General features: G+C 41.6%; 1 protein-coding gene and 1 long non-coding RNA gene across 11 annotated transcripts in view; one reads left to right on the top strand and one right to left on the bottom strand.

Moving 5' to 3' along the window:
• The window catches only part of LOC141582018 (uncharacterized), a 36,812-nt gene extending 31,558 nt beyond the window's left edge, over positions 1-5,254 (top strand). For all 7 annotated transcript variants that reach the window (XR_012514852.1, XR_012514847.1, XR_012514849.1 and 4 more), the window contains one exon: positions 5,167-5,254. This is a non-coding gene — a long non-coding RNA (uncharacterized LOC141582018). The remainder of the gene's footprint in view (positions 1-5,166) is intronic.
• The window catches only part of KCNJ6 (potassium inwardly rectifying channel subfamily J member 6), a 286,073-nt gene continuing 262,475 nt past the window's right edge, over positions 1,273-24,870 (bottom strand). For all 4 annotated transcript variants that reach the window (XM_003927617.4, XM_074389279.1, XM_074389278.1 and 1 more), the window contains one exon: positions 1,273-15,885. In XM_003927617.4, coding sequence (XP_003927666.1) covers positions 15,560-15,885 — 326 coding nt within the window. In that variant the 3' untranslated portion in view covers positions 1,273-15,559. The remainder of the gene's footprint in view (positions 15,886-24,870) is intronic.

Genomic DNA, 24,870 nt, shown 5'->3' with positions numbered 1-24,870 from the left:
GCACTCACAAAGCTCTTGAATCTCTGTCTTCCAAAACCTATGCAGTCTTTGAGAAATGTCAGGACAAATGTTCCCTTCTTCCTCATGAGACCATCTCTTATTGCTTATGCAGAAGCTGATCTACTTTCTTTAAATGCCAGCAGATTTATTGTACCTGTCCCTCTCTGTTTAGGTATTCCTAAAACCAGACTAGTAACTTCACGTGTAAAGTGGGAAGCAGTATTTGCTCACAGGGTTTTTGTGTGGTTCAATGCACTTGGCACAGCGTTGTTGCATGGTAAGAGCTGGCAGCCATGGGACTGCTGGCTTGTTGAGGACAGTGGGGGATCCTTTTACTCAGAGTCTTCATAGTAACTTGTCTAGGACATCACTCTCTGTACCACAAGTGTTCACTGAGTGCTCATGGCCAGCACTCAGGCAAGTGACTGCACATTTGGAAAAATAAGATATGGGGCATCAGCTAACTTTCAGAATACTTTGGATGGAATTTGTCCTTGTCTAGTTTTAGTTGGCTGCTGGGATCCCTGAGAATAAAATTACAAGTGTGTGCCTGCTCCCAGCATTGACGAACTTCCTGCACCTCGAAAACGAAGCACTTTATTTCTCTGTAGGATGTGAGCATTTGCTAAAAAACTCAAGTTCCTAAAAAAAATTTCTGGGGATAAAGTTGAGGATCAAGTATTATCTGTGCTTCATTTCTTTTGGGAAGATATGCGTTCCCTAGGCATGGATATTGGAGTTGGCACACTGACATGTACCCTAATGACCCTCAGGTGGGGACCCAGTTCTGAGAGCTGCTGGGCTTTGCTTTCTTTGCTAAACTAGTTGCTGAAAATTCTGTGTGATGGCAAGAATAAGAACTTCCAGGTAAATAGAAACATGAATGTCCTGAAATGTGCAACCGCCAAACTAGATGCAGTATTATCTTCAATTGCATAGATTCAAGATTAAAGAGACTATGGAAACTCTGGCACTGCTATGGACTTTTGAACTAGTAGCTTTCTGGAATAATTTTCTTTCTTACGAAATAGCTCACAGAACAACCCCGTACTTTACTGGGCCATAGTAAACATTTTGGGCCTTAATATAGCGCCATTTTATTAGGAAGGACACATATAATGAATTATCTTTCAATTCATAATGAAACACGGCTACTATTTTCCACTATTGATGTGTGACTGAAATAAAGCAGGAGTGCTATGGCTAAAATAAAGCAGTTTATTAAAATATTATGGTTTAAGCTTTTTGCCTCCTTAATTATCCTCTGTCTGGTTTAGTTTTTTTTTTTTTTTTTTTTTTTTCCTGACTGGGGCTCTAGGTGCATGCTTCAGGGAGGGTAGAGCTGGATTTTGGTTAAAAGCAAATTGTGAAGAGCCTGCTGGAGCTGAAGGAATTGCTCATGAATGAGCTGGTGAGCTGTAGCCTTGCATTTATTTTCTGTCAATGATGCTGACCTTCCTCGGACATTTTTCTACTGCAGAGAAGACAGCAGTGTACATGCAGTAGCATCTCATTTATCTAAAAGACAACTACCTCACGGCTTCTCTCTCTGCTACCGGGTTTAGTGGGGGTAAGGACAGGGGAGCAGGGTGTGGTTGGTGGGTGCTGCTGGAGACAAGTGTGTGGCTGGTAGTTAGTTTCCCTGACGCTAGCAAGGGAACCAGTGAAATGATGAAAACGGCGAAGACTTAAAGTGGAACCATCGAACGCCATTTCGTGTAGAGGTACAGTGTAGAACTGATGATGGCGTAAGTTGGAATGGGTACTAGAATTATTAAAGCAGAGACTATGGGGTTCAAATGTTTGTTGAAAAAGGTGAGGAAATGACAGCAGATTACTTATTCTTCTTAAGCCCACATGGAGTGTTAATCAAGATAGATTGCATTCCAGGTCATAAAACATACCATAGGATGTTTAAAAGAATAGAAATCCTCGGACCACTTGAGGTCAGGAGTTCAAGACCAGCCTGGCCAACATGCTGAAACCCTGTCTTTACTAAAAATACAAAAATTAGCCAGGTGTGGTGGTGTGTGCCTGTAGTTCCAGCTACTTTGGAGGCTGAGACAGGAGAATCACTTGAATCTGGGAGGTGGAGGTTGCAGTGAACCAAGATCACGCCACTTCACTCCAGCCTGGGTGACAGAGTGAGACTCTGTCTCAAAAAAAAAAAAAAAAAAAAAAGAGGGAAAAGAAGTCCTACAATGTTTGCTCTTAAATAACAATGAAATTAAATTAGAAATCAGTAACAGAAAGATAGCTGGAAAATTCCAAAATACTTGGAGATTAAACAACACACTTGTCAATATCATGGGTCAAAGAAGAAATCTAAAGATAAGTGAAAAAATGTTTTGAAATAAATGAAAATGAAAACACAGCTTATTATAATTAGTGGGAGGCAATAGAAGAAATGCTTACAGGGAAACTTACAACACAGAATGCAGAAGATCTGAAATCACTCATTTAAGTTTCCATTTTAAAAAAGTAGAAAAAAAGAGCAAATTAAATCCAAAGTAAGCCTATGAAATGAAATAATTAAAATTAGAGTAAAAATTAATAAAATTGAAAATAGGAAATCAATAAAGAAAATAAATAGAAACAAAAGTTGGTTCTTTGAAAAGATCAATAAACTCCATGAGTCTCTGGGTAGGCTAACTAAGAAAAAAGAGAAAGAATGCAAATTACTACTATGCAAAATGAGAGAGGGGACATCACTAGCAATCTCATGGATGTCGAAAGGATAATAAAGGATAATGAAGGAATTTTATGAACGACTCTATGCCCACAAATTTGATAACCTAGATGAAGTTAACCAATTTCTTGAAAGATAGAAGTTGCCAAAACTCACACAAGAGCAAATAGACAGTCTGAATAGGTATATATCTATTAAATAATTTGAATCAGTGGTTAATAACCTCCCCAGACAGAAAGCACTTGGCCCAGATGGGTTCAGTGGTGAATTCTGTACAGTAATCAACACAACGTGGTGTTGGTGAAAGAACAGACAAATAGATCAATGAAACAGAATAGAGAGCCCAGAAATAGACTCATGCAAATATAGCCAACTGGTCCTTGACAAAAGAGCACAGACAAACCAGTGGAGCAAAGAGGGTCTTTTCAACAAACAGTGTTGGAATAGCTGCACATCCACAGGCAAAAAAAAAAAAAAAAGTCTAAATACAGATCTTACACCTTTCACACCTTTCACAAAAATTAACTCAAAATTGGTCACAGATCTAATGTAAAATACAAAACTCTAAAATTCCTAGAAGGAGAAGACTTAGATGACCTTGGATATGGCAATAGATTTTTTAGATAGAAACCAAAGACATGGTCTGTGAAAGAAGTTATTGAGAAGCTGGACATCGGTGATATTAAAAACTTCTGCTCTGAAAAAGACAATGCCAAGATAATGAGAAGACAAGCCACAGACTGGGGGAAAATATTTACAGAAGACACATCCGATAAAGAATTATTATCTAAAATTTACAAAGAACTTTAAAAAATCAACAAATAAGAAAACAACCTGATTTGAAATATGCCCAAAAGACCTGAACAAACAGCTCACCAAAGAAGAGGTACAGATGGAAAGCAAACATACAAAAATATGTCCCAAATCATATATCATTAGGGAATTGCAAATTAAAACAGCAATGAAATACCACTGCACATCCTTTAGAATGGCCAAAATGCAAAATGTTTACAAAACTAAATGCTGGTGAAGATGTGGAGCAACAGGAACTCTTGTTCCTTGCTAGTGGAAAGCAAAACGGTCCAGCCACTTGGGAAGACAGTTTGGCAGTGTCTTAGGAGACTAAATGTAGTCTTAACATATCATATTTACCCAAATGAATTGAAAACTCACGTCTACACAAAAACCTGCATACAGACATTTATAGTGGCTTTATTCATAATTGACAAAACTTGGAAGCAGCCAAGGTGTCCTTCAGTAGGTGAATGGATAAATAATAGTACATCCAGAAAATGAATTAGTGTTTGGTGCTTAAAAAAGTGAGCGCTCACGCCATAAAAAGATATGAGGGAAACTTAAATGCATATTACTAAGTAAAATAAGCCAATCACTGTATGACTCCAATTATATGCCATTCTGGGAAAGGTAAAACTGTGGAGATGGTAAAAAGATCAGTGGTTGCCGTGGTTGGGAGGATGCAGGATGAACTGGGAGAGCACAGAGGATTTTTAGGGCAGTGGGACTATGCTGTATGATTCGATAATGGTGGATCCATGCCTTTATGCATTTGCCCAAATCCGTAAAATGTACCACAACATTGTAAACAATGGACTCTGGGGTGATAGTAATGTCTCAGTGCAGACTCATCCATTTTCACAGATGTACCACTGTGGTTTGGCATATCACTCGTGGGGGCGGCCGTGCATGCGTGGGATGGGGGTAAATGAGAATTCTCTGTACTTTATGCTCTATTTTGCCGTGAAGCTAATGCTGCTCTAAAAAATACACTTTATCATTTTTTTAAAAAAAAGGGGTAGAGGAAGCTACTACATTACTCATCTAGGGGCAAAACCTGGTCATCTGAGTCTGGGGTACCAAATACTGAAAGAAAGGCTATTGCCTGTGGGTTCAGGGAAGTGTACAGTACATTTAAAAAATAATGCCACAGCGCAAGCAGGGAGGAAGCCAATTTTAGGCCTTTGATTTCTGGAAATTTACTTATGTGGCACTGCTCATACTTGATTGCTCATACAAATGTGTTTGTGTGTATCTTTGTGTGTGTGTGTGTCTGTGTATCTATGTGTGTGTATGCATGTGTCTGTGTCTGTGTGTATGCTTGTGTGTGTATCTATGTGTGTATGCATGTGTCTCTGGGTGTACCTGTGTGTGTATGTGCGTGTATACATATGTCTGTATGTGCATGTGTGTGTATGCGTGTGTGTATGCATGTGTATGTGTATGCATATGTGTGTGTCTCTGTATGTGTGTCTGTATGCATGTGTCTGTGTATGCATGTGTCTGTGTGTAGGCATGTAACTGTACGTGTCTGTGTGAATGCATGTACCTGTGTCTTTGCATGTATATGTGTGTGTGTGATGTGGGAATAGGTTGCTTGTGTTGTTACTGTGTTACTTATGAAAGACTGGGGACATGACTGTTGCATAGAGTAACATTCAGAGGCATCCTCATTCTTTTAGAAAAAAAAGAGAAAAATCTCTATGAAGGTGCACAGAGGGAGGAGCCATCTGATGACATGTCTTGTTGATGCCTGTTGTCACAGAAAATACACAGAAGAAAGTCTTCCAGTGCAGGTGTCCAGACTATGGAAAGTTCTCATCTACCCTCTAATGCCCGTAAGACACAGCAAGCTGGCCAGGTAAACTGCAGACCTTGGGATCTGGTTAGGCCTGACTCCCACAGTGTGGGCATGGCTCAGGGATTTGAATATTAATGTACTCTTTCTGAAATCAGGCCCTTGACTGACATCCCCAGCATCTTAAGTACTGTCATGTCCGCAATTTCTCTGGGGTGTGTGTCCAGTACTGTGGCTGCAGAATTGTTACTGGTTAGCAGAGTTTAATTCCGGCCTGGTCCATGGGGCCAGATAAATTGAACTGTGAAAGCTTCAGTGGCAAATTTCACTTTACCTTGTATGCCAATATTGAGGATTCTATTCTCAAGTTCAAAGCCAGATGGAAAAAGGCAGGTTAAAGGAGAAATTGTATTCTGGAACTTTGCTCTGGGGGCAAAAATGAGTATTTCCGATTTGAAATCAGGTTTTCCAAAAGAACCCAGAAGTAAATTTTAAAACTGCTTTTGTTTGTATTTGGGTTTATTAAAACACTCACTGTTTCGGACCAATCTTAATCGTCTAGGCAGAATTTATTTAATGATAAGAAAACAGCAACTCTTTGAACATCTGTTACATGGGATAATACAAAATTAATTTTGAAATTTTTAAAAGGCAAATGTGATTTGAGTGTGGGCATGTGTGTGATATGAAGATGAAGGCTTGAAGAAGAGCCTTTTAAAAAGCAATGTGGCCACCTAAGTGCATCCCATCTTAGGAAGAAAGGATGGGAACACCCCAGACCTGGCATGCAGAGGGAGCTCCCGTGTGCTGGGTCCTACTCTGCATTATCTTGGCTTCTCCTAGGGCTGTCTGCAGGTGGAGCAGCCCTAGGGAGCCTCTGCCCTGTGGTCTCCTCAAGCCTGTGGAAGAATGGTCCACATGGAGAAGCTGGGGGTTACCATGGCAACCAAGCACATCCTGGGTAACCAGACACCCATGAGTGCTGGGAAGTTCCCCCAGAGCACAGCCTGTACAGTGGGAAAGGAAAGAGCACTTTGCCAACACAGTGGGATACTTGGCGGGGTAGGGGGCGGTGGTCATCATTTTGGAATCCTGTGCACTTGTGAGTTCACTGTTGTCACTGTGTGGCTCTTGTTTTAGACAAGGAAGCACTGGGCTGAATAAGGATGTTCAGGAGCTTCTTTGGCAAGCTAGTCGCCTGATCACATGCTGCAAAGGAGAGGAAGATCCCACTGGGGAAGTCCAGCTGTCTTTTCAGCACAAGACCTAACTTTATGCTGCTTTCATCAGTGACTGGGCTGAGACCATGGGTGACTGTGAAGCAGGAGCAAAATAGACATTTTTTTGGTCTCAGGCAGTTAGACTCTTTTGCATACACACTTAGTTAAAACTGGTGGTGACCATTAAGTGATAAGGAGTAGGACTAACTCCAATAATAGGTTGCTGGATTGTAGATGCTCAAAAATGAAATTAACCCTCCAATGGGGGTGCCAGGCAAAATGAAGTTTTCATGGTGAGATGAGGGAGAAAAGAGAGAGCAGCTGGGGGAGGGATGGCTGGCTGATAGTCTGCCATCATCTGAAAGCTGTGTGGGCACCAAGAGACAGCATAAGTTGTGTCTGTAAGTGCTGCAATGCAGAGGAGTTCCTTGCAGATAAAAACAAGACTCGACATTGCTGTCTTCATTTGGTGACCCTGATAGAGGCGGGGATGTGTGATTTCTTTCTTTCTTTCTTTCTTTCTTTTTTTGGGACTGAGTCTCGCACTGATGCCCAGGCTGGAGTGCAGTGGCGTGATCTTGGCTCACTGCAAATTCCACCTGCCAGGCTTAAGCGATTCTTGTGCCTCAGCCTCTAGAGTAGCTGTGACTACAGGCATACACTACCATGCCTAGTCAACTTTTTTGTATTTTTAGTAGAGGTAGGGTTTCACCATGTTGGCCAGGCTTGTCTCAAACTCCTGGCCTCAGGTGATCTACCACCTTGGCCTCCCGAAGTGCTGGGATTACCAATGTGAGCCACCGCGCCCGGCCTTGTGAGATTTCTTGACCAGGGTGAGATTCTATTGGTTCTGGGGTGGCTTCAAACAAACGAAACTCTCAGTCTTACTCAAAAAGAGGGACCAGGTCAGATTGTCCAGAGAGAGTGCTGCCGTTGGCCTGATGATTGACTCTGTGCCCATGGCATCGTGATACCAAAAAGTGAGACTTTCTAGAGAAAAGAGAATCAGATATATCATGAAAAAGAAAAGCACTGAGATCTTCACCATGAGAAAATCAGAACATTTGGGGTTTCCTTATCCTGACTCCATTCATGCTTTAGTGTTATTTTACTTGGATTTTCATATGGGAGGGGCACCCCTGTGCTTAGTGGACTCTAAAAGTCTTAATTCAGGTGTTGAACAATGAGAACACATGGACACAGGGAGGGGAGCATCACACATTGGGGTCTGTTGGGGGGAAATAGGGTAGGGACAGCAGGGAGTGGGGAGTTGGGGAGAGATAGCATGGGGAGAAATGCCAGATATAGGTGATGGGGAGGAAGGCAGCAAATCACACTGCCATGTGTGTACCTATGCAACAATCTTGCATGTTCTTCACATGTACCCCAAAACCTAACATGCAATTTAAAAAAAAAGTCTTAATTCAGTCATCATCCCTGACCCAGGGAGGTGATCTATGGGGTCAAGGGTGTGGAGCAAGGTAAGCTTGAAAGACAAAGGGTCCCTGGAAGACACTTCTCGGGAGCCATTGTCCACGTGGGCAAGAGCCAGACCCTGCAGAGAGAAGCTCCCCGAGAGAGACCTCAGTGGTTTGGGCATGGCTGAAGCTTTTGTTCCGCCCAAGTCTGAGCCACAGGAGGGTATTGCTCATACCCACTCCCTCAGGCAGCAATGCTGAGAGATGATGCCAGGGCAATGCCCATGATGGCCGGCTATGAGGACAGTGCTCCTTCCCTTTCTATAAGATGACTGGCTGAAGACCCGGAGGTTTGGGTAATGCAGGCTGACCGAAACTCAGCTCTCTGCACTCCAGTTGATCCAGTTCTACTAGTTGCTTTGGTGATAAGACCCAAAACTGACATACTCCCGAAGCCATTAGTCTGGGCTAGGCTCTTTGTAGCCAAAAGTTTGCTCCTAGGCTCCTGGAAGACCTTGCCCTTCTGCATGAATGTTTTTTGATTTCTATCAGAATTTCCGAAACGGTGATGATTACATGTTTATTTCACTAGTGCTTGTTGGTAGCAGATATTTACATTGCCTGAGAAAAACAGCCCTTCATATTCTTATAAAGATTGGCTTAATCGATATCACAGTATTGATGATCGGTGTTAATACAACGGGCACTGAGCCTTAATCTTGAAATGGGCAATTACACAATGTCAGTAGGAACGTTTGTTCTCTGAAATCAAGATCTGTTTACTCTGTGGTCATAATTCTCTGGCCAACCATAGTGCATGTTAGGATTCATGTCTAAGGGTATAGTGTCTAAAAAATAACTCTATAAATACAATTTTCATCAGTGATAGATCTAATCTCCATCACTTAATCATGTTGACCACCCCAGTGAAATATTTTTGTGTGCCTTAAAAGTATTTTGCCTTTCTTTTGCTGCGACTCTCTTACTGAATTAGGTGGATACATGAAGCTTTCTTTTACCAAGGCAATGAGGCCAAGTAAAAGTTTGACTCCTTTTACATTTATTTAAGTTTTATGGTGTTGAACTTGAGATTTATTTCCTCCCACTTAGTTGCTATGCTCTTCCGTGCAGTTGAAGGGTCACAAGCTTTTTGCATGGTCTATATTTAGGTACCATTACCTATTTAGTTTCAGACACAGGATCAAACCCATCATTTATCTGTGGACAATACAACAACATCACAATGATTTGTTACATTGTTACACTTTTTTCTTTCTCATCTAATTTCCAGGAAAGTGCTCATAAGAGAACTTGATATGTTTTTCCATAGAACTAAAAAGATAGGAAACCTAGCTTGGCTGACTACATCTGGCATTAGAAATGCTTCTTTAGAAGACAAGGGAGTTCAGCTTAGTGACACGAAAGAATGTCATTTCATATTGGCTTATCTAAAAACTCCAAGGTCTGTATTTTTTCCATCTATTATGTCAGTAATGACCAATCTTTGTCTTTGCTTCAGACTCAGCGCAAGAAATCCAACAACGCTTTACTATACTTCCGCGTCTCCCTGAGCTCTTTTCAAAGGACCTTTTGCTTTTCCGGAAGAAGCATTTAATTCTTTAACTGCACGTTAAACTTCTAGCTTAGTGGCTAGAGAGAGCTGGAACTAGCGCAATTAAACATGAGCGGTAGCTCCAGGTTCATGTTCATCACCTTGATCAGTCGTAAATTGTAGGCTAGAGAAAACTAGCAAGAAAACAGAGGGAGATATCTGGGCCACCTGTTTAGCTCTCCTCCATGAGAACCATGTGGGGGAGCGGGGCGGGTCTGACGTATGGCAACTGCGGCAGGTCTGGGCTGCTTCGCTGAGCAGAGACCGACGGCCTGAGCCATGTATGTCATCCAACGCCTGTGGGTGCCACTGAAGCAGTATGTCAGTTGCTGGGCTGGGAATGCCCATTTCTCTATTGTTCATTAATGAGTAATTTTACCGTACCCACTTTCTGAGTTGACCACTGGATTCTGGTTGGCTGTCGACTCTCTTTGCCACTCTGGAGGAATGGCTATGAAAGGGAAGGATTCTTCCTTTGAGACCCTAACTGAATGACTGTGCTCTCTAAGTGTTGTGAAGCAGTTGTCTCTTTAACAAAAAAAAAAAAAAAAAAAAAAAAAAGAAAAAAAGGCGGGGGGGTATGTTTCTTTTGGAACAGACCTATGAGTGACTTCAATAGATTTATCCTAGAAAAGAATGTCATTCTTTCATATTGCCTAGGAATCTCTTAAGCAGGCATCCCCAAACTTTTTACACAAGGGGCCAGTTCACTGTCCCTCAGACCGTTGGAGGGCCGCCACATACTGTGCTCCTCTCACTGACCACCAATGAAAGAGGTGCCCCTTCCTGAAGTGCGGCGGGGGGCTGGATAAATGGCCTCAGGGGGCTGCACGCAGCCCACGGGCCATAGTTTGGGGACGCCTGCTCTTAAGAGTACAGTACAATATTTCATAGTACTTAGTAATACTATTACATACTATTATTAATAGTACAATTACTAGTATTTAATAGTACCAACAGTACTTAACAGTACAGTACAGGGGTTGGCAAACTTTTCCTATACAGGGCCAGACAGTAAATATTTTAATCTTTGCTGGCCACACAGTCTCTGTTGTAATTACTCAGCTCTGCTAATGCAAGTGGAAGCAGCCATAGGCAATATACAGACAAATGGCTGTAACTGTGTTCCAATAAAACTTTATTTGTGGACACTGAAATGTGAATTTAGGATGATTTTCACATGTCACAAAATACTCTTCTTTTCTTTTTTTCCCCCAATCATTAAAAAATGTAAAAATCCCTTTAAGCTCACAAGTGGTACAGTAACAGGCAGCAGGCCAGATTTCTTCTTTTTTTTTTTTTTTTTTTTTTTTTTTTTTTTTTTTTAGCAGATTAGGTTTGCCAAAATTTTTCATAGTAAAAACAGCCCACAGCTTAGGGTCTTGTGACCTGGATTTGAGACCAGGAGCTATGATTCACGGGCCTTGTAAACTTGGCCAGTTTGCCCAAACCCTAGTTTTCCCTCTATAAAATGTAAATTATAATACTCAACCTCTCATGGTGAATTAGAATGAAATAAGACCATTTGCACAAGTGCTCTTCATGCTCTCAAACACCACATCATGTTGGGTAAAATACCGTTTGTGATTATTGTACCTTCTGTGCTTTGTCAAAATCTCTTAGCAGCCTTCTGACAGAATGTTGACTTCTAGATGACACTCTGCATCTAAATCACTCAAGACATTAAAGGCAAAAATACTAGGAAGAGGTATGCTTTACTCAATTTTAAATTAAAGGCTAACATTTTCTTAAATAAATGTTGGCCATAAAGTTTAGAAACAAGATAATGCTATTTTAGTGTATTGTCATGTAATATCAATGAATCATCTATTGTGTACATTTTACCTATGTTTTTCAATGTTGAAGCCATCCACTGAAAGGAAATCATCCTAAAAGATAATATTTACCATATATATAGGAGATTCAATTTTCAGAGACCTTCCTGACATTTGTAAATCATACAGAGTATCACCCAAGTCAAGGAAAGAAAGACTGAAGAGTAGCCAGACTACTAGCAAACTGTTTTGGAAAAGACTTATGATGAGCATTTTAATTGTATTTTCTCAGCAAATCAAATGATTTCCCCTTCTTCTGGTGAGTTCAGGTAGTTTTCTAACAGCGTTCTTATGCCCCCTTTCTCTGTCCACCAGTTCCCATCTTTTAAAGCAGTTTCTAAATATCGCAAAGATGCTGGCTTAAATCTAAATGAAAAAGCAAAGGGGAAGAAAGTCAGAAACCTGAAATGTAAGAAAATGTAGGGATGAAAAGCCTAAGAATGTTGCTCTGGTGAATTCAAAATTTACACTATTAAATGAAGTCATGAATAATTTTTAAATTAGAGTGCAATGAAAAATAGACATTTCAGAGCCCTAGCCTGGTTAAACCTGCAAGAGAAAATTGTGCTTAAGAAATAGGTTGACATTTGTAGCTGGATTCCTGTTAGGGAACATAAGATACTGAACTAAAGCAACAGAATTGGAACTGAGGAACTAGGGAGAGAGCAAAGGATAGGGCTAGATGGAGGAAGGGAGTCAGGAAGAGAGAGTTCTGCCTCATGAACATAAAGGGAATATATGTTGGAACAGCCAGGCTGGAATGCCACGTTTGAAGGAACAAAAAAGTTGACATTTGCTGTGTGAATGCAAAAGCGTGTAGCTTACCCAGGGGACAGCTAAGACATAAATGACTGTTGGTTCCATAAAATTGATCTATAAGTGAATGGGTGCTCTTCCAGTCGGAGAGCACGTTGGGGTGGATGGAGGTGAGAATCCGAGGAACTCAGCAGCCTTAGTGGGGGTCATGCTTGCAGCGGAACCTGCCCTTCCATTCAAGAGCACTTTGTTCTGTCAGACTGGGGTCATCTGTGGCACACCATAACCCTCAAACTCCAAATTCTTATCTGGCTTATGGATTCCACCATGCTTTGTGGAAAAGTGGCTAAAATATGTTAACCAAACAGACCAAAGTATCAAGTTGAGAGTGATCTTCATTAGTTATGGATACTGTTGCATAAAAAGAGACTTTTTAAAAATGCTCATAGCACGGTGTGCTAATGGAGTGACTGAGGGAACAAGGATTGGATATTGTGGAATAGAATGAGTGGAAATTGTGGGGTCAATTTTGTTGAACTGTCTTAATGGAAAACACCATTCACTCATGCCTTGCTGCTTAGAAAATCAGTCTCAATGAACTTTCAGTTCCAAATTTTAACAGTTGACACAAAATACACTGTTAAACTGTGTTATCAACAACTGTAGAAAAATAGACATGTTTGGTAGGGACATTCTAGTAAAAGGTTCTTCAGGAGCATCCTCATTTAAAGATTCAGAGGCTCACGTTACAAAAATGAGATTTGGTTCAAGTTCTGTCTCCAACTACATCCACACCAAAGACAGTGAGAAACAGGGAGAGACCTCACATCTGGGTGCCTGTCACAGACACAGAACTGACGCGTGCACATGGCAAACGTGTCATCAAGGCTCTTCGTTCAGTTGTGCTAAAGGGCAGGCAAGCAGGGATCAGACCCTGAGCTGCTCTTCCAACCAGACACCGGGGTATGTGCTGTCCTTTAAACCTCAGCAGTGGAATTAAAAGGCCCAGTGAATCTTCAAGAGCTAAATTAGAAGACATTTTGTAGCCCCTACTCCATCTCACTTTGTGCCACCCATGGCCTGCCCTGCAACCCTGGCAAGGCTGCAGGGGAGCTCCCCAAGCCAAGAGTGCCCTTGGTAAGGCTGCAGCGAGGTCAGGCCAAGGTACCTCCCCATAGCCTCGAGGGGAGACTGAGCTTCCTCCTCCCGGGCCACCACCTCCTTCTTAGAGCGTGTGAAATAAAGAAATGATTCAACAGAGATTCAATGCATAAAAAGGAAATGCTGGCAAACAGGAAGGGGCGACGGCCAGCAGTTTTGTTTTCCTTAAAGTCAGTGCCAACAGGCAGTTGTCCTGATCCAAGGTCTCTGAGACGGGAGAGGGGAGACCCCCAAGGTTATATTTAGGAGCCGCTTTCCTTATCCTGGGACTTCTTATTTAGTAGACAAGGTCCCCAGACTACAGCAAAGGCCTGTGCAATCGGGTCAGGGAAGGCAAGGGAAACGAAGACGGACAGCTAGTTTGATCTCTTTAACCTCCACGGTGCAGAGCCTCAAACTGAGCACAGCTGTGGGAGCTGAAAATAAACTTGGATCCATTCAATGAATATTTATGATGGGCAACTGTGTTAAAGAACAAACAGCTTATAAATGCAAAATTAACGTGAAAGATCGGTTACAGTGCAAAATCTCCACCTGCCCCGGAGGTTTCATCTAAGATTCTTTTTCTTATTTTTTTCATTTTAAAATTTAGATTTCCAGTACAAATACCCTTCCTTCCTGCCTTCCTTCCTTCCCTCCCTCCCTCCTTCCTTCCCTCCTTCCCTCCCTCCCTCTTTCCTTCCCTCCCTCCTTCCCTCCCTCCCTCCTTCCACCCTTCCTCCCTCCTTCCTCCCTTCCTCCCTTCCTTTTGGCAGATTAAAATGAATTAAGGCTGTAGTTTTTTGTTTGTTTTCTTTTGATTGAGAGACACTTTGGATTTGATTTCTAACCTGTGGCATTCTCTAGAGGCATTTCTTAGACAATCATCAAGATTGTTGATCTAATCTTTGAATACTGCACTCTGGTCATTTCAGGAAAAAAAAAAAAAAATCACAATGCAAGAAATGTTGATGGATAAGCCCCAGGGACAGGCGAGATGTCATCCTCAGAACACCAGATGGAGTCAAGAGAATGTGAGAGGTCAGTGATTATAATGCACGTCACTCACTAAGTGCCTTCATGAATTTCATGGCTTTAGACCCAAACCATCTTCTGCTAACTTACCATGTCTCATTGTAACAGTCTATAGAGAAACTACAGCTGGAGAATCCATGATTTTGCAGAAAAGTTTTTAAATTATTGTACTACAAAGGGCGAGAGCTGATGTGAAAAGTAAAAACATACCCTTGGTGACACGGTAGAGAATGTCCCCTTCCTGGTATTCCCCCTGCTCCAGGCCAGTTAGTGAGGCCCTTGTTGTCTTAAAAAAAAAGAAAAAGACATTTTTTGTAACATTACACAGTGTATCAGCTTAGTGATGGTGGGTTTTGCCATCTACCAGACCTCTCAATTTCCCCCAGACCTATGGCTTATTAGATTCAATGAAAGGATTAATGTGGGAACAGTGAGGGTCCCTAACGGCTGCCAGTCTGACATACAAACGAAGGCCATGCACTGAAGGGCCAGCCGTCAATGGGATCAGAGTAACCCGGAAAACACTGACATCAAAACAGAAACATCTACTGCATGTTAGGAATCTTTCTTTCTTTCTTTTTTTTTTTTTTTGCTTCTTATTTCTAAAGTTATATATCTAAACCTACATTAGTGATACATCTATGTACAGTATTTAGAAGTTCTGTTCTACGGTACTTTTGTACATGCTGGGTTTTATTACTAACTGCAAAAAGAAAAGAATTACATAAGGCATATATATGTACACTGGTTTATCTTCAGCTCACCTGGGCCCTGTAACTGCCACGCCCACACGGGGCAAGCACCTCACCCTGTAATAGATGAAATGAATTGGGATCTGTAAAACTGAGGGCTCCACTCTGTGTCTCACTGAATGAATAAATAGGCACCGGAAACCTTACTTGTCATATCCCAGGTAAAATCTTTGACACGCCCTTTTGAGTGATCTGGTATTGTACAACACATGCAGGAAAGTAACTGAAAGCTCCGGAAGTTGGATGTGTAGTGTTTTGGGAGGAGACCAGGCTTGGGCCACAAATGAGGGTACTTTGCACTTTTCACCAAATCCATTTCTACCTTGTCAATCTAAATAACTGAGACAGGGCAGGTAGATATTTTACACCTTGAAGATTTGTTTTCTGGTAATGTAAAAATTAAATACGAATAAATAAAGAACAAAGCAAGAGTGACAGAAAAGAAAGAGAATGAGAGACAAGGAAAGATTGTGTCGGGGCAGAAGAGCAGGGGCTGCCCAGCTAGGGCACTAAACTTTGGATTCGTTCTCCAGGTTTGCCACATCACCATTTCTTTCTGTTTGCTCTTCGAGGTTCTTTTCTTCCTCTTCAGTCTCCAGTTCTGCATGTTGGTTGAGTTTGCTGGATACAGACCAACTCAGGGGCAGCTCTGCCCTGCTGGCTAACTCGGCCAGCTCTTTGGCACTAAGGGATGGGGTGCTGGTCTCATAGGTCTCATGGAAGCTGTTGTAGTCAACTTCGTAGAACCCATCCTCCAGGGTCAGGACAGGTGTGAACCGGTAACCCCACAGGATCTCACTGGTGATGTAGGAGCTTCGAGCTTGGCATGTCATCCCTGCAGAGAGAAGAATGGAGGCTTTAGCATATGTGAGGGCGGGCTCTCCGTGGCCGAGGAGACCCTGAGCAGGGCGGGAGCTCTGCACGCGGCTGTTGAGACTGACCTGCATGCGATGCCACACCTTTGTAGGTGTCATTCACGTTGTAGACACATGCTAATGTGCCGTGGAGATTCCAGGCCTCTCAGCGGGGTCCTGGGGAACGGTGAGAGAGCCCTGGCTCACATCAAGGCACACTTGCCTGCGTGGTCATGCACACACAAAGGAAATCGAATGTGCAAATGCACACAAGTGCTCACGTGTGTGTGGCTATGTCTTGTTCACTCTTGGCCCTGGGAGAACCCTGAAGTCATGACTCTGGCCTCCTCCTGCTCTTGGAGGGTTAGCCTGGGTCCTAATGGGATTTGAGCTCTTTGGCCACAGACTTAGAATGAAATTTCACGTAAGGAACTACACTTAGGCTGCTTTTAAGCTGGAGGCCACGGATCAGTGTTACCCTTCCACCTGCCATGAACACACAGGCCATGAATGAGGCTGGAAGGGTTACCCACCTGAGTTTGCACTTTTCTTAAGCCCAGTGGTTATAGTTGCTCAGATTGTGCAATCATAACTACTTTAAAAGTTTTTCCCCCTTCTTCTTTTTTTTTTTTGAGATGGAGTCTCCTTCTGTCGCCCAGGCTGTAGTGCAGTGGTGCAGTCTCGGCTCATTGCAACCTCTGCCTCTCGGGTTCAAGCGATTCTCCTGCCTCACCCTCCTGAGTAGCTGGGATGAGAGGCACATGCTGTCACATCTTTTTTTTTTTTTTTTTTGTATTTTAGGAGATTTACACAGAAGGGATTTAGCTGCATTGCCCAGGCTGGTCGCGAGCTCCTGAGCTCAGGCAATTCGCCTGCCTTGGCCTCTCAAAGTGCTGGCATGATTACAGGTGTGAGCCACCGTGACTGGCCACTTCGCCCCCTTCTTAAAGATGAGAAACCTTTTTGTAATTTGCACAAAAGCACATGTGAGCTACCAGCAGCCCTGGAGTCAGAAGTAACTTTCTTTTAAATATGAAGTGGCAGAATGAGGAAAATTCTAGCCATCTCCTTGGAAAATAAAACTAGGCAACAAGTGGCCTAAGGCATGAGAAATGACACCTGTGTATTTTTTTCTGAGGCCAAAGAACTCTCTTATAAAAATGCTCAGGAAGTGGAAACATTCATTCAGTCATTAATCCAGGGCTGACTTCTCCATTAGACAAAAAGGCATGCTGTCTACAGCCCATGATACTTTTAGAGGCCCATGAAAATGTTTTAACTTTTTTAAAATCAGAAAAGATAAACTTTTAGAGGGAAACAATGTTAATATATTCATTTTTATACCAATACAGTTGTAAAATATGACTTAAAACTTTTTGATAATGGAGCAAGAGGCTTACAAAGGCAAGATCACCAGGGACTCATGAATATCATACTGTGGCCCTGTGTCCATTCAGGAGAGCGGCCGGCCAGTCAATCAGTATTTAGGGCCAACAATAAATATTAGGCAGCTGCTTTATGCTGAATGCAGAGTGTTTTACAGCAGTCATATGTGTCTGTTTTCCTTGTTGAATTGTGACTGCCTTGAGGATCTATTTGTCTTATTTCCATATTCCTTAGCATTTAGCACAGTGCTTCAACACTGGAGGTTCCCAGTAAGGACTTATGGCTAAGTAAAAAGACATGGCCAATGAACACTATTAAGCTGTTTCTGTATAGGTCCCATACAGAGCTATACAGAATTATACAGAAACAGATTAATAGTGTTCATTGGCCATTTCTGAAACATATTATTAATATTAAATAAAAAGATGGCTTGTGAATCTTTAGAAAAGAAAGTGGGAGCGTCACGTCTGTCTGCATATGAAGGACCCTCAGCTAAAATAGAACACAGTGCTGGAAAAGTACACAATTCATAATTTGAATCAAACCTGAGTTCAATGAAAAGCAAATGATGGGCCTTCCGGTGCTGGGGAAGAGGGAATAAACGCAGCTGTTCCTTCCCACCGAGTATAGCTGAGACCTCTGGACAATGTACAAAATGAAACCGTCTGAAGACTCCAGACAGTTTATAATAGCAGAATGACTGGAGAAAGGAGCCAAAACTTAAAGAATAAATTGGGGATCAAATTTTCTCCCTTCTTCTTTTGCCTTCTGGCTTTAACCTGAGCATGGCCCCAATGCAGAACTGGGGCCCCAGTGCAGAACGAGTGCCAGCAAGAAAATCTCGGAGAGAAACCCTGCCTTTCTAACCAGAGTACCAGGAAAAGGCGCTGCTGAGTCAGAGACCGGAGTGGGAATCCCCGCTGAGTGTGAGAACTTCCCCACCAGCTCTGAGTGCAGCCTTTGTCCTCAGCTGCTTTGCAGTGCAGCGGTGACACAGGCACCAAAAATTCTGAGAGAGAGCCTGTCTTTGTGGACTGAGCATTGGGAAATGGGAATTCCAAGGACCAGAGTCTGTGGCTGCATTTTCCTCTTTCCTCTCACTGCTTTATCGTGAGAGTGGTCCCAACTGTGTAAAACCATGCAGCAGCCCAGGTGGCTCAAAGGCTGGGCAAGTCTTGGCTTTAGAGAAAGAAGTATCAGAAAAGGGGGCCTGGGAGCTGAAAGTAGGGGTCGACCAGCAGGAGGGGCGGATCTCACAGAGGAGAGAACTGGAGAAGAGGATTTCCAGATTCTGTGTATGAACTGATATAATCCTGAGCTTCGCATGCACAGGAAAGAAAACAATAAGAAAAGATAGACTTAAAAATTACTACATTTTGTGATATGTGACCACACCTCTAAATGCCAAAGAAGAAACCATAATGGAAATTCAGTAATACTTAGAACTGAATAATACTGAAATTCTAAATAACAAAATTAAGGGGCATATAGAAAGTAAGAAAAATACACCTAAATGCATATACTAGAAAAGAAGAAAATCTGAACATTAATGTTTAGAATATTCAACTTAAGACATTAGAAAATTAACAACAGAATTAATTCACGGGAAATAGGCAATAAAGATCACGATATAAGTTAATAAAATATAAAACAAATCAACCACAGTGAGGATCAATAAACTCAAAAGTTGTTTTTTGAAAAGTCTAGTGAAATAGACAAATCTCTGCTCAGACTGGCCAAGTAAAAGGTATAGAAGGCAAAATAAACTGCACTGGGAACTCAACGGTATACATAATCATAGAAACAGCAGAGACTGAAAACACACAAGGGTATTAAAATAACTTAAAAATAGAGATGAAATGGATGATTTTCTAAATCATATAACTTACCAATACTTAAGTAAAAACAAAAAGCAGAGATACCTTATAACCAATTAGGAAATTGAGTCAGTGATTTAAAACTTCCCATAAAGAAACTACAAAGCCCAGACAATGTTAAAGATGAGTTCAGTGAAATATTCTAGGAAAACATCATGTTAATTTTACATAAACTCTCCCAGGAAATAGAAGAATTATTTCCTAACTTGTTCTATAAGGCAAATAATCTTGATAATAAAGTCATAAATATAGTATAAGAAAAAAAAAGGAAAACACAAGGCCATATTATTCACTTGCGTGCCTTCAAGAATCATAGAAAAAAATATTAGCAAACCAAATCCAACAGTTTAGAAAAAAAAAAAATGCACCATGACAAAGTTGGGTTTATACCAAGCAATGCAAGGGTGGTTTAACATTAGAATGCTGATTGTATCATTTAACATTAGAATGGTGATTTTAACATTTATCATGTTAAAAGATTGAAAGATCATTTTAATATGTGCATAGAATTCATTTGATAAAATTCAACACCCACTTATGATGAAACTTCTTAATAAACTTTGAGTAGGAGACCAACTGCATTTACTAAAAATCTAAACAATTATTATTCTTGATGATGATGATCAAAAGTTAGGATAACTTAAAGTCGGAACCAGTGATTTTAAAAACAGATGCAGTAAATGCTTGCCATCACCTTTTCTATTCAGCATTGTACTAAAGGCCTTTGCCAGTATAAATAAGATAAAACAAAGAAATAATACAATTTGAATCAGAAATAAATAAAACTTTCATTATTTGCAGATAATATAACTGTGTACCTAGACAATCCACATGAGTAGTACAACTAATAGGGTTACTAAGAATGTTTAGCAAGGTGGCTAGAATTAAAAATCTATGCAGAAAACATATGCATTTTTTTTTACATATCAGCAACAAACAAAAGACATAACAACAGCCTTTCACCGTTTCCTCTAGCAACAGCAACAAAAAAAAACCAGAAATAAATCTAATAATAGAAATATAAAACCTTTATGACAATTTATAAATTATTCAATTTGAGAGATAGTAAGGAAGATTTAAAGAAATGGAGAGATATATCATGTTCATGGATAGGATGATTAAACATCCTAAAGATGTGAGTTTTTCCCAAGTTACTTTATAGATTCAATGCAATTCCAACCAAATATTCTTAAAAGTTTTTTAAAAAATGGATTTGGCAAACTTATTAATATACCATAAGGAATTACAAAGACTCAAGAGTCAAAACACTCCTGAAGAAGAGCAAACTGTAGGGACCCACTCTATTAGATCACAGAACATATTTAGTAACTACGGACATGTGCAACAGGAAATATGTATGGCTATGTTCACAGCAGTTGATATACTTTGGATATTTGTCCTCTCCAAATCCCAGATTGAAATTTAATCCCCAATGTTGGGGGTGGGGCCTGAGGGAAGGTGTTTGGGTCATGGGGTGCTTGGTGCCATGCTCAAAGTAATGAGTAAATTCTCGTTCTATTACTTCCCATGAGAACTGATTGTTTAAAAAGCCTGGCACCTACCTCTCATCTCTCTCTTCCTTTCTCTTTTGCCATATGAGCTCTGTGCACCTGCTCCCTTTTCCCCTTCTGCCATGAGTGGACACTTCCTGAAACCCTCACCAGAGGCTGGTGCTGTGCTTCCGTACAGCCTGCGGAACCGTGAGCCAAGTGGACCTCTTTTCTTTATAAATTACCCAGCTTCAGGTATTCCTTTATAGCAACACAATGAACTAGGACAGCAATATCATTTTTAACAAATTGGAAATAATCCAACCATCCATTGATGAACAATGGTATATACTCACCTAGTCAAATTTTAAGAAGTAAAAATAAGTAGTTTAAACATGCAAGGTACAGTATAGATGAATCTTAGAAACAATATTCAACAAAAAAGCAAGTTTCATGAAATGTAAAAATATGCCACTTTTATGAAGTTAAAATAAGCATAAGTGAATAATATTTAGGAATACATACAAATCTTTTTTTTTTTTTTTCCAGACAGAGTCTCATTCTGTCACCCAGGCTGGAGGGAAGTGGTACAACCTTGGTTCACTGCAGCTTCTTCCTCCTGGGTTCCAGTGGTTATTTGCCTCAGCCTCCTGAGTAGCTGGGTTTACAGGCTTGTGCCACCACGCCTGGCTAATCTTTGTATTTTTTGTAGAGATGGGGTTTCTCCATGTTGGCCAGGCTGGTCTTAAACTCCTGGCCTCAAGTAATCCTCCCACATTGGCCTCCCAAAGCGTTGGGATTATAGGCATGAGCCACCACACTCACCCAAATCACTTTTCAATTTTTTTTTTTTTTGAGACGGAGTTTCGCTCTTGTTACCCAGGCTGGAGTGCAATGGCACGATCTTGGCTCACCGCAACCTCCGCCTCCTGGGTTCAGGCAATTCTCCTGCCTCAGCCTCCTGAGTAGCTGGGATTACAGGCATATGCCACCATGCCCAGCTACTTTTTTGTATTTTTAGTAGAGACGGGGTTTCACCATGTTGACCAGGATGGTCTCGATCTCTTGACCTCGTGATCCACCCGCCTCAGCCTCCCAAAGTGCTGGGATTACAGGCTTGAGCCACCGCGAATATTATTTTATTAATTAATTCGTTAATTAATTTATTTGAGATGAAGTCTTACTCTGTTGCCCAGGCTGGAGTGCAGTGGTACAATCTTGGCTTACTGCAACCTCTGCCTCCCAGGTTCAAGCAATCCTCCCACCTCAGACTCCCAAATAATTGGGAGTACAGGCATGTGCCACCATGCTTGGCTAATTTTTGTATTTTTAGTAGAGAGAGAGTTTCACCATGTTGGCCAGGCTGGTCTTGAATTCCTGACCTCAGGTGATCTGCCTGCCTCAACCTTCCAAAGTGCTGGGATTACAGGTGTGAGCCACCATGCCTGGCCTATTATTTTATTTTTTGAGACAGGGTCTCACTCTGTTGCCCAGGCTGTAGTGCAGCGGCAGGAACTTGGCTCACTGTAGCCTCAACCTCTCCAGGATTAGGTGATCCTCCCACTTCAGCCTCCTGAGTAGCTGATATTACAGGCATGTTCCACCGTATCTATTTTTGTATTTTTTCTAGAGACAGGATTTTGCCATGTTGCCCAGTCTGGTCCTGGGTTCCCAAGCTCAATTTATCTGTTTGCTTCAGCCTCCCTGTCATGTGTGAATCTGGGTGTCAGTTTGACTGTGCTGGGGATACCCAGGTAGCTAATAAGACATTATTTATGGCTGTGTCTGTAAGGATGTTTCTAGAAGAGACTGGCATTTGAATCAGAACCGAGTAAAGAATATACGCCCTGACCTATGTGGTTGACTTCCACGGTGTTGTCTGACCTAAGTTAGACAAATGGGTATGTGGGAGAGTGTGTGTGTGTGTGTGTGTGTGTGTGTGTGTGTGTGTGTGTGTAGCTTTGAACAATTATTTCATTTCACAATTTCTCCACTGAGAGCTTCTCTGTCTGGATGCCTAGTTATTCTTCCAAGAGTTAAACTTACAGGGACATGCATGCAAACAGCTTGTTTTTTGGGTGGCCATTTCATTCCCTATAAGACCATGGGAGAAGGAGGGTTTGGAGGGGAAGGGAGTGCCTGTGATGGGTAGTGATTGCAAGGCTCACCCTGCCTAGAAGCCAGGAAAATGGACTGAAACAGCTAGGGAATGTGCAATAGGCACTAAGCAAACACAGGGGCGGTCCTGCAAGATGAGGATTTAATAGCCAAAGCCCCATTTTTAGATTCTGTGACAAATTCTGATGGGAGAAGTTTGTGTGCAGAATACCAATATGATGAAAATCATCCGCATGAGAGAGACCCCTGGGCAAAGCCAGAGGTATAGTCAGTATGTAGATAATACATCAAAACTGCCTGGAGGATAAGATTCCAATAAAATTAGAAGGATACAAACCACTCTCACCTCTTCTGAATACTGTAAAATGAATCCGTATTGCCAATATTCAAAAACAAAGAACTGATTGTAGATGCTTTACCATTTAATTTTAAACACCAGGCTACATAGATGATGTTTTCTTTTTCCTTTACTCCTGTGCCCATTCTCAATAATAACCGTGCTGAATTAGTGCAGTAATAAAGTGTGTACACTTATAAGTCAGCACTGGGTCGCTCTTCATGTGGGAGAATGTCGTCGGTGATGAACCAAGCACAGTGTCAAAAAGAAGCAGGATAGTGTGATTTCTGGCATAATATAATCATGATTATAATTCTGTAGGTTTTGCCAACTCCTGAACATTTAAATAATCATGAGCTCAGGTTAAAAATGCCTTCAATGAATAGTTGTGTTTCTTGTGTTACCTGTGGGGAACACCCCCGTGTGAAGCCCCGCGTAAATTGGGCTACACGATATGGTGGGTTTGAGCCCCGATACAGAGTCTCCAGTTGGGGGAGTCGAGTTATGAGGAAGTAGGAACAGAAAAGAGACTTAGGTCAAAAGATAAGCATTTACGGACAATCATGCAGTGGTAAGATGCATTGTGTCTTAGTTCCTTCTCAGTAAACATGTGATCACTTTTACTAATCTCCTAAGATAGTAATGACTAACTTCTTGTTAAGATATCAAGTCACCTGCTTAGTTTGATTATCTAGTTAACCTTTTCATTGTATAATGAGACCCACCTACTCAGTTCCATTGTATATCTGATCTTTCTATTGTGCCCCTTTGATGATGTTGTAACTTGTTTTTCTACTTTAAGACTTTCTGTTCCCCTTATCTCAGGAAACTATGCATTTAGCTGATTTAAGCAGGTACCCAAAAAAAGTGTATTTAAGTCGACCCTGAGCATAATAAACTTGCTGGTGAAGCATAGTCTTCTCAGTCCTTCAGACCCCGTCTTTCTATCTTTCTTTCCTTCCGTGCACCCTCCTATCCAGGTTGGAACCCTCTTGCTGGACAAGAGTTCCTGGCAGATGTGCCCCTGGAGAGTTACCCAAATATTAGAGGGCCAGTGAGGGTCACCTCCAGCTATGCAAAAACAAATGGAAGTGTGCATTAAAAAAATGTCTAAGATCCGGCCGGGCGCGGTGGCTCAAGCCTGTAATCCCAGCACTTTGGGAGGCCGAGGCGGGTGGATCACGAGGTCAAGAGATCGAGACCATCCTGGTCAACATGGTGAAACCCCGTCTCTACTAAAAATACAAAAAAATTAGCTGGGCATGGTGGCACGTGCTTGTAATCCCAGCTACTCAGGAGGCTGAGGCAGGAGAATTGCCTGAACCCAGGAGGCGGAGGTTGTGGTGAGCCGAGATCGCGCCATTGCACTCCAGCCTGGGTAACAAGAGCGAAACTCCGTCTCAAAAAAAAAAAAAAAAAATGTCTAAGATCCTACGTGTGTACTCCTAATTCTATTCTCACCAAGGTCATTGATAAATGTGTAAATTAAGTACGGAATCAAGTAAGCAATGTTATTTATTGAGGATTTGCAGTGTGCTGGGCTCAGGATGCTTTATGTCAGCCCACCAACTAGTCCTTGCAACAGCCCTCTCAAGACAGATGCTATGAACTTGATTCAAACTAAGGCAGAGCAAGGTTAAGTAACTTCGCTAGGTCACATAGTGCTGTGGATTGAATGGCCTGCCCCAAAATTCATATTCAAAGCCCTGACCTTCAAGATGACTATATGAGAAGAATTGGCCTTAGGAGGTCATTTAA

Source organism: Saimiri boliviensis, chromosome 18, assembly GCF_048565385.1.
Source record: "Saimiri boliviensis isolate mSaiBol1 chromosome 18, mSaiBol1.pri, whole genome shotgun sequence".
Taxonomy (NCBI): domain Eukaryota; kingdom Metazoa; phylum Chordata; class Mammalia; order Primates; family Cebidae; genus Saimiri; species Saimiri boliviensis.
Note: the sequence above shows the minus strand (reverse complement) of the source record. Positions and strands in the feature narration are given on the sequence as shown.